At 38.1% G+C, this 16077-nt stretch overlaps 1 protein-coding gene across 2 annotated transcripts; it reads left to right on the top strand.

Moving 5' to 3' along the window:
• The first annotated feature begins 973 nt into the window (after nt 1-973).
• abcg2c (ATP-binding cassette, sub-family G (WHITE), member 2c) lies at nt 974-15158 on the top strand. 2 transcript variants are annotated; one of them, XM_079440031.1, is made up of 17 exons: nt 1302-1544; nt 2508-2586; nt 3098-3288; nt 3547-3606; nt 4110-4227; nt 5041-5196; nt 5402-5559; nt 6576-6727; nt 6827-6919; nt 8723-8898; nt 9011-9162; nt 10281-10370; nt 10442-10566; nt 11288-11442; nt 12557-12646; nt 12733-12785; nt 14110-15158. In XM_079440031.1, exons 3-17 carry the CDS (start codon nt 3113-3115, stop codon nt 14255-14257), a joined length of 1902 nt encoding a protein of 633 aa, XP_079296157.1. In that variant the 5' UTR covers nt 1302-1544; nt 2508-2586; nt 3098-3112; the 3' UTR covers nt 14258-15158. The 2 variants fall into 2 exon arrangements, with proteins under 2 accessions (XP_079296156.1, XP_079296157.1); XM_079440030.1 differs by lacking the exon at nt 2508-2586 and having other exon boundaries at nt 974-1544.
• The last annotated feature ends 919 nt before the right edge of the window (nt 15159-16077 follow it).

The following is a 16077-nucleotide window of genomic DNA, read 5'->3' as shown; positions in this document are numbered from 1 at the left end:
TGCAGATGGCACGGTGGATTGTGTTTACCGACAGTGGTTTCTGGAAGTATTCCTGGGCCCATTTAGTAATGTCAATGACAGAATCATGCCGATGAGTGATGCAGTGTCATCTGAGGACCCAAAGACCACGGGCATCCAACAAAGGAGATTTCTCCAGTTTCTCTTAACCTTTTTGATGATGTTATGCACTGTAGATGATGAGATTTGCAAAGCCTTTGCAATTTGACGTTGAGGAACATTGTTTTTAAAGTATTGCACAATAATTTTTCCACACTCTTTCACAGATTGCAGAGCCTCTGCCCATCTTTACTTCTGAGAGTCTCTGCCTCTCTAAGACAGTGGCTCCCAAACACATTCCTGCAGGCCCCCCAACACTGCATGTTTTCCTTGACTTGTTAATCAAACTCATTATCAGCTCATTAGTACAGACTTCAAGACCTGAAATGGGTGTGTGTTAGACAAAGGAGAGATGCAAAATGTGCAGCTTTGGGGGGCCTCCAGGAACGTGGTTGGGAACCACTGCTCTAAGACATCTCTTTTATAGCTAATCATGTTACAGACCTGATGTCAATTAACTTAATTAGTTGCTAGATACTCTCCCAACTGAATCTTTCCAAAATTTCTTGCTTTTTCAGCCCTTTGTTGCCCCCGTGCCAACTTTTTTGAGACCTGTAGCAGGCATCAAATTTGAAATTAGCTCACTTAGTGGATAAAAGTGTAAAATTTCTCACTTTAAACATTTGTTATGTTGTCTAAGTTGTATTGTGAATAAAATATTGGCTCATGTGATTTGAAAGTCTTTTAGTTTTCATTTTTAATCGAATTTTAAAAAAAACGTCCCAACATTTCCACAATTCGGGTAGCATATCTATGTAGCATATCAAATAAATAATGAAAAATATTAATTAGAAACCTGTCATCTATACAATTGTCACTTTTTTTCAAAATGAAAGCGTATGTTTAAATACTTGAAATTAATTTTGTTCAATTGTCAAATTCAAAATAGCTGAAACAAGTTTTGATGCACCATGTACTTCTGCAATGTCTACTACTATCTTTAAGTAAACATTTCAAAATATGCCATTTTAAGAAATTTGTTACATTTGAGAAAGATTGGTGGTAATTACATTCTTGTTTTCAGTTAAAAGACACATGAAGATTTTTATTCCTTTGTGATTTAGGGGTTAATTAAATATGAAGACAATTAAAAGCATACAGTAACCTCAAATGTCACACTCCAGACTGTTATTGCCACCTCACCTCCCCCTCATTTATTAGCCCTGCATGAGGAAACAAACTTCAGATGCAGACACACCTGTCGATTCTTCTGTATGCATATCCTGCAGCAGTCCTGTGAGATTGTGAAGCTGTGATGTGCAGATGTGAGGAGGAGATACACAGTTTATCATCGGTTAGTGTCGTCTTTGTGATGCTCATGGAAGTGTGAGTTAAAGCCCACCCACCCACACAAACTAACCAAAGGATTCAGGACCACCACTGGTAGAGCAACATATCACACCGGAGCACATCTCCTCAAAAACATGGTACGTAAACACATATCCTTTAATACTTTTTTTGTTTTAATATTAAAACGACCATCTATACTTAGCGACTTAAGTAAACAAATTGGAAATGCTGTGGATTCAAGTCACCTTTATTTATAAATCGCTTTTAACAAAACATATTGTGTCAAAGCAACTTTACAATATCAAAATGGGAAGATAGTGTGTCAATAATGTAAAAAGACAACATTAATCACTCTATTTTCATTTAAAGGCATTGAGTTTTATCTTAAGCTCTACCTGTCGTGTACTTTGCCCTACACACAATTTGATAATTTACCTAGGCGCCCTGTTTATGACTATTAGTTAGTGTTTACTACGAACAACATAATGATAAATTACAAATCATGTGACATTTTCTTCAAGTAAAAAGTAGTCTGATGGCGATTTTATCTGCTATTTACAGGACACCGGAACACATGCTCTTTTCTGAAACCTCATCAGTTTTGTTTTTCCTGTTTTGTGTGTTTAGATAAAGTCACGTAGGCCTACCCTAAACCAGATTGTCCGTCTACTTTTATAAAGCATATAACGGCAAGCAAAGTGAAACCAACCTAAAACCAATACCAGGGCCAAACTGACATATTAATATTTCGTAGTTCATTTTTGCTCTGTAGTTTATAGTTGTTTACTTCAGGAAGACTGTAATGTTAAATGTGGGTTTTTGCGAATATTGTATGTTTTTGATTCATTATAAATAATCGGCTCTTACGAGTCATTTGAGTAAGAATCATTTTGCTTGGTTTTGATTAAAGAATCGACTCATACGATTCATTGATTCGGGAATCGGACTGCAGGATTCGTTTTTTATGATGATTCTTCGCCTTGTTGTTCAGTAGCGGCGATGCTGCGCCTATCATAGTACTGTAATAAACATACTAAACAATGAAACGACATACTAAACAAAGAGCCGCTTCTCGGTTTCCAACCTTACAATCTTTACAGCGGTGCTTAACAAAAGCCAGGGTCCTTCTACTACAGGAAGTGACATCATCTTTGTAGGATATCAACAGAAGCAGCATCAGTAAGTAACTTATTAGCAATGGATTTAATATGTTATGTAACGTTACTAATAGCTGGTCTGTCTAAATTTCAAACGTTAAATAATTTTGATAAAATTACAGAATTCTTAAAACTCTTTATTTCCATCCGGCTCTTTATTTCCTGCCCGTTTTCTTGTCATTATGTTGACGGCGTGATATTTCTTTTCTATAGGAAATAATACTTCCTTAAACATAAGCATGCTCTAAGAGGTACAAACAAAAATGACAAAATTAAAAAAAATTCATCTGACACACACACACACACAAACACACACATACATACACACACATACATGTATCATTAACTGCGTTGTAGTAAGTGTAGTAAATCATTTACTGCATTGAACACTTTTGTCCTTCAGTAATCATTTACTCCAGATACTTAGGAATACAAGTTCCATGTTTCTGGTTTGAAAGCACTTAACATGTTATGATGAGGGGTGCAAATGGAAAGTAATTGTGTTGGTTTATATCTGTGTGCATCTCCTGCAGACAGAGGAGGGCATCATGCTGGACGAGGTGGTTGTGAACGAGCAGCCGTCCACAGACACAGAGGAGACCGTGCCATGTTTCCAGACTCCAGGCCCCACTCTCACCTTCCATAACCTGCGCTACCGCATCAAGGAACGATTAGGAATGTTTAGTAGGCAGTGGGTTGAAAAGGACATCCTCAAAGATGTCAGGTAATGGTTTGACTGGTAGTGTATCTTTTTTACCTCTACAGCACCCAAGAAAATAGCCCCCAAATAAGCTTAGATCTGGCATGTACTGGTCTGCCCATCTGTATTTGGAGGTCTGGCAGTAATAAGGACAGTAGGCACAGGGGAAGAATGGGGATCTTTTCTTGCATAGTTAATATCAGCAGTGTATTAAGAAGAATCCCAAGAACTCTGCGTCTAGTTGAAAGCAGTCCAAAACGTGATGTTTTCCATCTGTTGCAGTGGCATCATGAACCCTGGAATGAATGCTATTATGGGCCCGACTGGAAGTGGGAAGACTTCGTAAGCACATTTTATTTCTATTGTTTCATATTAGTAAAAATATCTAAATCTCATTTCATTTGATTAAAACATTTGAGGCAACTGAAATGCATTTTTAAAAAGCACGTTTCAAGCAAAATGCTTGACACAAATGTATTTTTGTTAGTCACTGCAAAAATGAATTGGCTCATTAATGGGAAGTTTGTTAGATTTGTTAGCATTGTTTGATATTTTGTCTAAAGCAGTGGAATTCATGCTCTTGCAAGCATCTCTTAATGGGATAATTCACTCAAGAATACAAATCTGCCATCATTTACTCACCCTCATGTCGTTCCAAAGTTGTTTGGTTCCCAAAGTTCTTCAAATGTTCAGGTTTAGAAGCACATAGAGGTGAATGAATGATCTTTGCTTGGGGTGGGCTATCCCCTTTAGAGTTTTTTTTTCTTTTGTAAAACCTACCTTTTAATTAAATAGTTATTTGCATTTACAATATACCGTATGACTTACAGTGTGTCTATTTTCAGGCTTCTGGATGTCATTGCCGGACGGAAAGATCCTAAGGGCTTAAAATCAGGCCAAGTTCTAGTTGATAACACCATTGTGACCTCTGAACTCCGACTCTGCTCGGCCTATGTGGTTCAGGTGGGGAGACCTTCTAAAATACACATTACAACAAAATGATATACAAACTGCTGTTCAAAGGTTCGGTAAGATTTTTAAAAATGTTTATGCTCACCAATTACGCATTTATTTGATTAAAAATTACAGCAAAACCTATAATATTGTGAAATGTTATTGCAATTTCAAAAAACTGGTCTCTAATTGAATATATTTTAAAATGTAATTTATTCCTGAATTTTCAGCATCATTACTGCAGTCTTCAGTGTCACATGATCCTTCATATTTCACATGAGCTTCATATTGTTGTAGATACTGTGATGAATGGATAGTTTGATGAATGGGAAATTCAATATTTATTTGACGATCAACAGCATTTATTTGAAATAATATTTTGTAACATTATGAATGACTTTACTGTCACTTTTGATCAACTGAATGCATCCTTACTGTGTATATTTATTATGAATATATATATAAATACAAACACGTACATGCATATATATTTAAGTAAAATATGTAATATATTAAATATATTTATATATATTAGAAATTATATAAATATATACATGTAAATATTTTCAAAATATATACTGTATGTGTGTGCCTTTATATATACATAATAAATAAACACAGTACACATATATTGAATAAACAAAAACGTTGGATGCGATTAATCGTTTGACAGCACTACTTTAAACAAAAACAATCTTTCTGACCCAAACTTTTGAGTATATATTAATTTATCTTACATAGTAGCGATTTTATACGGATTGGTAGGTAACTGGACATTAATTTGATAAAATCATGCATTGTTTCCTTTCCTTTGTCTTTCAGAATGACATTCTGATGGGTACTCTGACCATAAGAGAGAACTTGGCATTCTCTGCCAATCTTCGCTTGCCACGCAAAGAGTATTCCTCAGCTGACAAAAAGACGAGGGTCGACTCCGTCATCCAGGAGCTCAGCCTGAAAGATTGCGCAGATACTAAGGTAATGCACTGAAGAGGAATGCTGAAAATGATTGGTGTTGGTATGAACAAAACATCCTCACTTGACTCTCTCTCTTTCTCTCTCTGTGTGTGTGAGTGAGAGAGAGAGAAAGAACAACAATTGTAGGGTTGGGTGCTGTGTCAGTATATAACATGTGACAGTAGGAATGTGTCATTTCACGCTGACAGGACTTGTTCTCTCTCAGATTGGGACCATGTTTTTGCGTGGTGTTTCTGGTGGAGAGAAGAAGAGGTGCAGCATCGGGATGGAGCTCATCACGTCCCCCTCCCTCCTGTTCCTGGATGAGCCCACCACAGGCCTGGACGCCAACACTGCCTGCTCCATCATAGAACTGCTGCAGAAGTACCACACTTTCTCTCTTATCAGATATACCTACTGTGAACAATGAAGTGCGCCATTTAAAAAAAGAAAAAAATCTTAATCTTAACCCTGTGAATTCTGACATATGAAACTTTTTTGAAATGGATCAGTTTATTGATCCTTTAGACAGTCTCATATTTGATACATTAGGCTTTTATGGCTCATGTAATGTCATATAAGAGCGAAAAAAAAAAAATCACCTCAATTTTATTCAGGCTGAGCAAAAATATGCAATTTGGTGCAGTTGCTTAATATTTATTTGGCCAAAATGTAGCCTGTAATGTAAATCAGTAGGTATAGCAGTCTAGTTACATAAAGTTGACACTCTGTAACTCCCAATAATGTCTTAGTAAGATGATATTTAAATGCTTAGTTTTATGATCACAAATCATATAATGCAACACAATACAATGATTATTGAGAGATGTACAAATAAATGTTTCTCAAAAGCCTGATGTATCATATTTGATAATCGCATTTTAATATGATTTACATGTAAACCGAGATGTGAACAATGACCTGAAATGGGTTTTTAGAATGATACTAAAAGGCCTTTTAACTCGCTAAAAAGTATAAACTATCAGTCGACAGCAAAAAGAATGCAGTAGATCGTTTTGATCATGCTGATTAAGGCCTTAGACATTTGTATTCATAGGCTTATAGTGCTTATAGCATTTGTAGAATACTTCATATTTCTGCTTCTAAAAACCCTCCAGTGCGTTCTTCACATTGCCATCCACTGAGACTGCATTTCTGTACATGTATTACTGTGCTTCAGACTGAGAGATGTGACTACCTGTCAGATGAGTTAAAATCGTATTTGAAACCCCAGAAAATTGCACAACATTTGACATGTTTTCACTGTTTTTTTTTACTGTAGCTGGCCGACGAAACCACATTCCACTTCAAATATAACGCACAGTCACCTACAACCTGTTTTTGTCTATTTTGACGTAAATTAAATGCAGAGATTGATCATTTGTTGTTTTGTTACCCAGGCTTTCCAAAGAGGGTAAGACTGTCATCTTCTCCATTCACCAACCACGCTACTCCATCTTCAGCCAGTTTGACCACCTGACACTCATGGATAAAGGAGAAATCATCTACGCAGGGGCCGCCAACAAAGCCATTACCTACTTTGAGGACTTGGGTACTGACAGACATACTTCATTCAAATGCAGATCAGCAGTGATCCACTAATCAATGTATAGAGTACTGTGATTCTCAAACGTGTGCCCATGTGTCGTAGGTTACAAGTGTGAGCCATTCAACAACCCAGCAGACTTCTTTCTGGATGTCACAAATGGAACCATCCTTCCTCAAATACACAACAATAAATCAGGTGCTGAATGCTTTATTATTTGAAAGAAATGAATACTTTTTTTCAGCAAGGACACATTAAATTGACCCAAAGTGAGAGTAAAGACATGGATAATGCTACAAAAGATTTCTCTTTCAAATAAATGCTTTTGAATAGCATATTAGAATGATTTCTGAAGGATATTGTGACACTGAAGACTGCAGTAATGATGCAGAAATTTCAGATTTGCATCACAAGAATAAATTACATTTTAAAATGTATTAAAAAAAGAAATAGAAGTTTTTCTTAATATTACAGTTATTGTATTTTTATTCAAATAATTGCAGCCTTGCTGAGACTTCTTTCAAACACACACACACACACATATATATATATATATATATATATATATATATATATATGCTGCCCCAAAAAATTAAAGGAACACTTTTTAATCAGAGTATAGCATCACGTTAATTAAACTCCTGGTATATTGATCTGGTCAGTTTATTAGCAGAGGGGGTTGTTAATCAGTTTCAGCTGCTTTGCTGTTAATGAAATTAACAACAGGTGCACTAGATGGGCAACAATGAGATCACCCCCCAAAACAGGAATGGTTTTACAGGTGGAGGCCACTGACATTTTTTTCCCCCCTACTCATCTTTTCTGACTGTTTTTCACTAGTTTTGCATTTGGCTAGGGTCAGTGTCACTACTGGTAGCATCACTACTGGACCCTACAGAGGTTGCACAGGCAGTCCAACTCCTTCAGGATAGCACATCAATACATGCCATTGCCAGAAGGTTTGCAGTGTCTCCCAGCACAGTAACAAGAGCATGGAGGAGATTCCAGAAGACAGGCAGTTACTCTAGGAGAGCTGGACAGGGCCGTAGAAGGTCCTTAAGCCATCACCAGGACCGTTATCTGCTCCTTTGTGCAAGGAGGAAGAGGATGAACACTGCCAGAGCCCTACAAAATGACCTCCAGCAGGCCACTGGTGTGAATGTCTCTGACCAAACAATCAGAAACAGACTTCATGAGGGTAGCCTGAGGTCCCGACGTCCTTTAGTGGGCCCTGTGCTCACTGCCTTGCACCGTGGAGCTCGATTGGCATTTGCCATTGAACACCAGAATTGGCAGGTCTGCTACTGGCATCCTGTGCTGTTCACAGATGAGAGCAGGTTCACCCTGAGCACATCTGATAGACGTGAAAGGGTCTGGAGAAGCCACGGAGAACGTTTTGCTGCCTGTAACATCTTTCAGCATGACCGGTTTGGTGGTGGGTCAGTGATGGTCTGGGGAGGCATATCCATGGAGGGACGCACAGACCTCTACAGGCTAGACAATGGCACCCAGACTGCCATTAGGTATCGGGATGAAATCCTTGGACCCATTATCAGACCCTACGCTGGTGCAGTGGGTCCTGGGTTCCTCCTGGTGCACGACAATGCCCGGCCTCATGTGGCGAGAGTATGCAGGCAGTTCCTGAAGGATGAAGGAATTGATACCATTAAATGGCCCCCACGTTCACCTGACCTAAATCCAATAGAACACCTCTGGGATGTTGTCAGGCATGCATACAAGCACGTGGGTGCCATACAAACTACTGAGTACCATTTTGAGTTGCTGCAATGAAATTTCAGCAAAATGGACTAGCCTGCTGCATAATTCTTTCACTTTGATTTTCGGGGTGCCCTCTGTAGGTTGATCATTTTAATTTCCATCAAACGATGTGGCATCCTTTTGTTCCTAACACATTACCCAGTCCATATCAGTATATATATATCCAGCATGATTAGTTTTTGGACTACTCTTGATAACCATCTGCGTTTGGTGTGTTTGTAGAGAAGTGTAGCAGCAGCGAGGAGATGGAGGAAAATGAAAACCCTCTGGCAGTCATTTACAGACAGTCTCCTCATTTCCTCAAAGTAAAAGACCGACTCACTCAGATTTCAGATGGGCTTGACCCTGAAGTCACTAAAGGTGACAGGGTTGGGTACGCTACACCTTTCTATTACCAGGTATGTAGAAGCAATGGTTAAGCTAAGCTAATGTTGACTCATCAGGTAGATAACCAGGAATAACATCAATAAACGAGTGACCTTTGTACATTTGCATGTGTCCATGCTGCAGATCATGTTGGTGAGTGGCCGCACTGTAAGAAACATCTTAAGGAATCCCCAGACGTCTTATGCCCAACTGTTCCTCAACATTTTCTTTGGTATTTTGGTGGGATTGATCTACTACCAGATCCCACACACTTTACCAGAGGCTCTTCAGAACAGGTGAGCACCTGCTACCAGATCCTCAGCTCACAATTCGATTTCTTTGGGTCTTAACTTATCTTTTTGCCACAATTTTCAATTCAAGTTCATTGTGCATGAGTTGATATTAGAAGATCGTGTCAGCAAAACTAACCCTGTAAAGCCTGACAAATCGTTTTTTAAATGGAACAGTTAACACGCTTCATTATTGAACCTTTAGATAATATATATATATATATATATATATATATATATATATATATATATATATATATATATATATATATATATATATATATATATATAAAAAATCTATTTTTAAAAAAGTTTGCACATGTGCTTTTTGTTGAGAATTCTATTTGATAAATCAGGCTTTTATGGCTTATATTGTATGTTTTAGGAAAATATAGATCTCAAACTTGTGGAGGGGCCTTAATTCTTTATTCGGAGGCCCAAACTGAGCAAAACTATGGTACAGTTGCTAGTATTTATATAGTATGTTAGATGAAATGTTGAGATGCAAAATGTTAGATGAAATGCTGAAAGCTCGTAAAGTAAATCAATTATTACATTATAGCAGACTATTTACATAAAGTGCATATAAATATCAAGTTTATGGTTTAATGAGCAAACTTTGAAATGCAATAAAATCATGATGAACATTTCTCAAAAGCCTGATGTATCATATTTGATACTCGCATTGTAACATTTAAAAAAAAAAAGATAGGAAGGATGAAAGAAAATTGCATCAGTCCAGTATGTGTTCATCTTGACAAAAGACTGAAATAGATGTTATTATTGTTTACTTTATAAAAGTCAGCAAAAAGATCTCACAGCAAAAAGACACGTGCAACGCGTCCTGAATTACAATTATACTAAAAGGCATTTTACCTGATAACAAAGTATGAACTATCTATTCGACAACAGAAGGCATGAAGTAGATTGTGTACAACAGTACCTTTAGAGGCCTTAGACCGTTGTGTATCCAATATGACACAGTAGCCTTTACAGGGTTCTAATAAATATATAATAAATACATTAACATAATTCATGCTCATATTTTCACACACGTAATGATTGTACCTGTGTTTAAGTTCTAGCAGTTATTGTGAAACCGTGTATGTGCTGTCTCTCTTCAGAACGGGAGCTTTCTTTTTCCTGGTCATTAACATGGTGTTTGGTAATCTGTCTGCGGTGGAGCTCTTCATCAGCGAGAGAGTGCTCTTCATGTGAGTCAACCTTTCCAGCCTGCTATTCCTATTAGATAAAGACCACCATCACATGTTCCTCTCACCTGCAGCCATGAGAACTCCAGCGGTTTCTACCGGACCTCTGTCTACTTCCTGTCCAAAGTTTTTGCTGACCTCATACCAAACCGCATCCTCCCCGTCTTCATCTTTTCTGCCATCCCGTACTTCATGATGGGTGAGTTGTGTCACTATCTTCTAAGATACCTTCTCTCAGGAAGATATTTTAGGAAGCATCCTACGTATCCTTGTCCACAAACACAATCCCATAGTGCACTGCGAAAAACATCCAAGGTGGCGAATGAAGCTAGAGAAGTGTGTTCATTCACTGTTACTTTATTAGTGGAGTAATGTAAAGAATGGTGAATGAGGGTCACAGGGTGTTGCCATTACGGTGGCAGTTGCTCACTGTTATTTTGTCACATTAATAACTGTTGACAGTTCTTTGTTGTGGGTTTTTGCTGTACCTACATTACACTGTTTTAATGTCTGTTCAAGTAGGGCTCGCTGCAGTCCACAAGATCCAGGGGGCGGATCTAGGGGCTGGAGATGGGTAGGTTTAGGGATCAGAGGGTGGAGATGGGTAGGTTTAGGGATCAGAGGGTGGAGATGGGTAGGTTTAGGGATCAGAGGGTGGAGATGGGTAGGTGTAGGGATCAGGGGGTGGAGATGGGTAGGTTTAGGGATCAGGGGTGGAGATGGGTAGGTTTAGGGATCAGAGGGTGGAGATGGGTAGGTTTAGGGATCAGAGGGTGGAGATGGGTAGGTTTAGGGATCAGAGGGTGGAGATGGGTAGGTTTAGGTATATGTAAGTTGGGAGGAGTTGGATCTGGATGCAACCACGCCCCCTGGATCTTAAAGGCTGCAGCGAGACGCTCCTCTGTCTGTTTGTGGCTCAGGTCTGAAGCCTGATGTGGAGGCGTTCTTCCTGTACTGTGTGACCATGAGTATGGTCAGTCTGTCAGCGGTGAGCTTGGCCTTCCTGATCAGCGCCAGCGTGGGCTCCTTCGCCATGGCTAACATCCTCATCGCACTGCCTTATGTCGTAATGATGGTGAGTTTAGCCAAACAGAAGATTTACGGACATGTAGATCGTTTGCTTTGTTCTAAAAAAAAAACACTTGTATTTTCTCATTGATTCGGTTCACTTTTTTGATATTTTAAAATGTACCAAAATAAAAGATCTTACCAAAATTCTGATTATTTTACCGCATGATTGCATATGCCTAAACTACAACATTGTTTTAGTGCCACGTCAAAAAATAAAAAAATCTAAAATTACGAGATTAAGGTCTGAATACAGTCGAAATTACAAGAATAACGTCGAAATATTCAGAGAATAAAGTCAAAATTTCTCCTGGTGCTCCCAATCCGGGCCATTTGCATGCGCAATAGGCTATAGAATGTACTCTCAAAATATAATAACTTTAATCTCCTAATTGCCACAAATGAATTCTCGTCATTTTGACTTTATTCTCTAAATATTTTGGCCTGGTTGCACAGACAGGGTTTAGACCAGGGATCTCCAACCCTGCTCCAACACACCTGTCTGAAATTAACAAGTAGCCTTGAAGACCTGATTAGCTGGTTCAGGTGTGTTTGTTTGGGGTTGGAGCTGAAATCTGTAGGACAGTAGCTCTCCAGGAGCAGGGATGGAGACCCCTGGTTTAGACTAAGCCAGGATTAGGCCATAGTTCAATTAGGACATTTAAGTAATTTTTATAAACATGCCTTAGACAAAAACATTACTGGTGTCCATCTTGGACACCAAAACAAAGGCATTGATATATTTTAAGGTCAATCAGTGCAAGTTTCTTTCAGCTGAAACAGCTCAGATTTACGTTTTAGTCTAGGATTAGGTTTAAGCCTTGTCTGTGAAACCAGGGGTTTGACTTTATTCTCGTAATTTTGACATTTTTCCTCAAAATATTACGACTTCAATCTCATAATCTTAAACTGTTTTTTTTTTTTTTTTACGTGGCACTAAACCACCATAGTACTAAACAAACCAAACTAATTAGCAAAATATTATGCCAGGTTGAAAAGGTCAAAGTGGTTGCTTTAAATACACCAACGCGACATTAGGAAGTAAACCGCAATTAATGGGATTGAAGGTGTACTTTTGGAACTTGGCATGATCTAATCTTTTCTGTCCTGTGTCTCCTCAGGTGTTTGGGGGTTTCCTAGTGAACCTGAATTCGATGCTGAGCGGGATGTCTTGGCTGAAGTGGGCCAGTATATTCCGATATGGCTACAATGTAAGAACATAGAACATTTTATGACTCATTCAAGTCTGTATATATTTGCGTTTCAGCATTAATCCAATCAAACCGTCTCCCTTCAGGCCCTTGCCATCATCGAGCTAAAAGATCAAGTCTTTACCAGTAACTACACCAGGTAAGACTCACTCATACTCGGTGGCGCCACCTACTGGAAGAACAGAATTATAGCCTCCTGAGACCCCCCCCAAAAAGCTTTGTGAATTTAGTATTTTTTCATGTCATTGTTTAGAGCATTAGAAAAAAATGGAAAATTAACATTTTTGAAAAATTATTTTATTCATGTTGTATTCTATGTCCTCTGTAGAGGACACCAGGACTACGTTTTTCTAAAAAATAAAATGGCATGAATAGACATCAAAAAGGCAAAAACAATGGGATTTTTTTTTTAAATCACCAATACATTTTTAGGTTTCAGGATTTTTTTCTTCTAAACTTTAAGGATGATTCTCAACTATGTTCTAAAATATATAACAAAATGATTTGATATACCATTTTGTTTTATGCAATATGTCTGTAACAAATTTCCATAAACTGGTTTTCCCATTAAACACAGTGTGTCTATACTGTATCTAATTTGCATATTAATGGGTTGCTGTTGGGACAGCATGTTGGAAAAATAATTGTCATAATGGGAGTAATAATTGGCCAGATTTTCATAATAATATCTAATATTTCATAACAAAATAGATATATAATTTATTTTCCTATTCAATTATGTCTCCTAAAATGCATAATAAACATGTTTTTAGTCCTGGTGTCCTCCACAGTGGACATGGATTAAATGATGTCCTGTTTCATAACAGGAAGTCATATTTGAATTTGAAAACCCATAACATTTTCCTGAGATGTTGCTTGATGACAAACAATTAGAAAATTATTCAGATTTAAATGACAATGACAAAATATAATCATATTTCCATAAGGATGTCAAATGTTTCACTAAATTAAATTTAGCCATCTTTAAAGAGCTATGAGAGGGTGTGGTTATGGTGAAACGTCCAATCATTTAGTATCTCTGTAAAGCCCTGAATGTGCTCTGTACAGGACATCCAGACTTAACTGTGACATGTGAGGTCTCAGAGAAATTCACTGAAATAGAATGTCCACTACAGAGGCAAAAACTCCAGAGCTGGGTCTCAGGAGGATAGTGTAGACAGTTTAGTGTAGAGTCTAGACTCTAGGACAGTGATACTCAAATCTGGCTCGCGAGATCCACTGTCCTGCAGAGTTTAGCTCCAATCCTGATCAAACTCGCCTACCTGTGATTTTCTAATGATCCCGTTGATTAGCATGCTCTGGTGTGTTTGATTAGGGTTAGAGCTAAACTCTGCAGGAAAGTGGATCTCGCGAGCCAGATTTTAATATCCTTGCTCTAGGAGGTGATGTGGGTAATGTGAGGTGTTTCAACTGCAGACTCTCTCTCTTTCTCTCACTGGCAGCATGACTGGTGACATGTATCTGGATCATCAAGAGATCGACTACAGCACTTGGGGCTTTTGGCAGAACCAGGTAGCTCTGACAGGCATCATGTGCGTGTGTCTGATTCTTACGTATGTGCAGCTGCGTCGGATCAATCGCTGGAAGTGAATCGCTGGTTGTCACTCAATTGTTTTTTTTGAACCCTTTGCATCATGAAATCACACATGCATAGAGAAATGTCTCAGAATCCACAACTCACTACCTCAGTTACTTCAAATCGGCTACCTCTGAAACTACCTGTGGCATAAGTATGGAATTAAAATATGGAATTGTTCGAAATTTTGTAAAGGTTTCATTTTATATAAAAGTTGTAAATTTTTTTTTTTTTTTTTACTCAAAAAAAGACATTGATAATGACATCGGCCTTTTGTTTTGCTAAGCGTGACAAATTAAGGCAACCAATTTAAGAAATCTTCATAGGCTTTTTCACCCTCACACAAAACTCCTGGGCCCGTATTCATGAAAAATCTTAGTGCTAAGAGTTGCTCCTAGTAACACAATTCTTAGAAATGTAGGTGTTTCCTCTTAGAGTTAAAGAAAAAAGAAATTCAGAAAGCATCTTAACCCTTAAAAGAGGTCTTAAGGTCCAGAATTGTTAGGAGTACGGACGAGGACTTTTAAGAGGCTTAAGAGTTTCTTTAGCAGCGGAGAAAATGGACGAAACATGAAGAGGGAGAAGAAATGTTGCACACAATGCATGACAGTGAGTTAATAAGACGTGACACATTAGCTCGTGCAGGGATCATGTTTGTGACCGATCTTATTAGATACAAGCGAACATCTCCAACACCGTGCAGAAATGCCATCGCGCCAGAACGTAATCACTAAATTATTTGGCAACTGGAAAAATGCAACTATGCAGCAGCGATGATTTGGGTCTGTCACAACGTTCTGTAAGCAAACAATTACAGCACTTTCAGAACCTTATTGTGTCGCTGTTCATTTCCTATAAAATATGCTAAGTATGACAGCATGGTAATTAAAAAATAAAGAATATACAGTTGTGTTCAAAATAACAGCAGTCCAACATCACTAACAGATCAATCGGTGTTTTAGAAATGATATTTCTACATGGCAAATATTTTACTAGTGTGGTAGAGTGATCGAAAACCAACAGACCCAACAGTCATTACATGCATGCTGTTGATTCTGTGTAATTGAATCATTAATTGAAAAGGGCATGTTCAAAATAATAGCAGTGTGGAGTTTAATTAGAGAGGTAAATCATGTGAAAAAACTGGTGTCATTTATTTAAAGACGAAGGCAGCAAATGTTATACTGTGCATTTCTCTCAGAAAATCTGAGTAAAATGAGTCGTTCCAGACATTGTTCAAAAGAATAGCGTATTTTGATTAAAAAGTTGATTAGAGAGGGGAAAACATACATAAATGCAGAAAATGATAGGCTGCTCAGCTAAAATTATATCAAATTCTTTAAAATGGCAACCAAAACCAGAAAAATGTGGAAGAAAACGGAAAACTACCATTTGAATGGATCGAAGCCAATGAACAGCTCCAGGGCGATTAAAGAAAGTCTAAAGTTACCTGTGAGTACTGTAACAATTAGAAGACGCCTATGTGAAGCCAAGCTAACGGCAAGAAGTCCCATTGTTGAAAAAATGAAGGGGTTACAATTTGCCAAAGAACACATTGGCTGGCCTTAAGAGAAATGGCACAATATTTTGTGGACTGATGAAGCAAGATTGTTCTTTTTGGGTCTAGGGGCCGCAGACGGTTTGTCAGACAACCCCCAAACACTGAATTCAAGCCACAGTGCACCGTGAAGACAGTGAAGCATGGTGGCGCTAGCATGTTTCTCATACTACTTGTTGGGCCTATTTATCGCATTCCAGGGATCACGGATCAGTTTGAGTACATTAAAATACTTAGAGGTTATGTTGCCTTATAACGAAGAGGAAATGCGTGTTT

Source organism: Barbus barbus, assembly GCF_936440315.1.
Source record: "Barbus barbus genome assembly, chromosome: 18".
NCBI lineage: Eukaryota > Metazoa > Chordata > Actinopteri > Cypriniformes > Cyprinidae > Barbus > Barbus barbus.
The sequence above is the reverse complement of the archived record's forward strand: the minus strand, read 5'-3'. Positions and strand labels throughout refer to the sequence as shown.

Bases quoted from the DNA above. Each gene is read 5' to 3' on its own strand.
- abcg2c (XM_079440030.1), top strand. The intron at 4,228-5,040 runs GTGGGGAGACCT...TTTGTCTTTCAG, and splicing joins GCTCGGCCTATGTGGTTCAG to AATGACATTCTGATGGGTAC. The intron at 6,920-8,722 runs GTGCTGAATGCT...GTGTGTTTGTAG, and splicing joins AATACACAACAATAAATCAG to AGAAGTGTAGCAGCAGCGAG.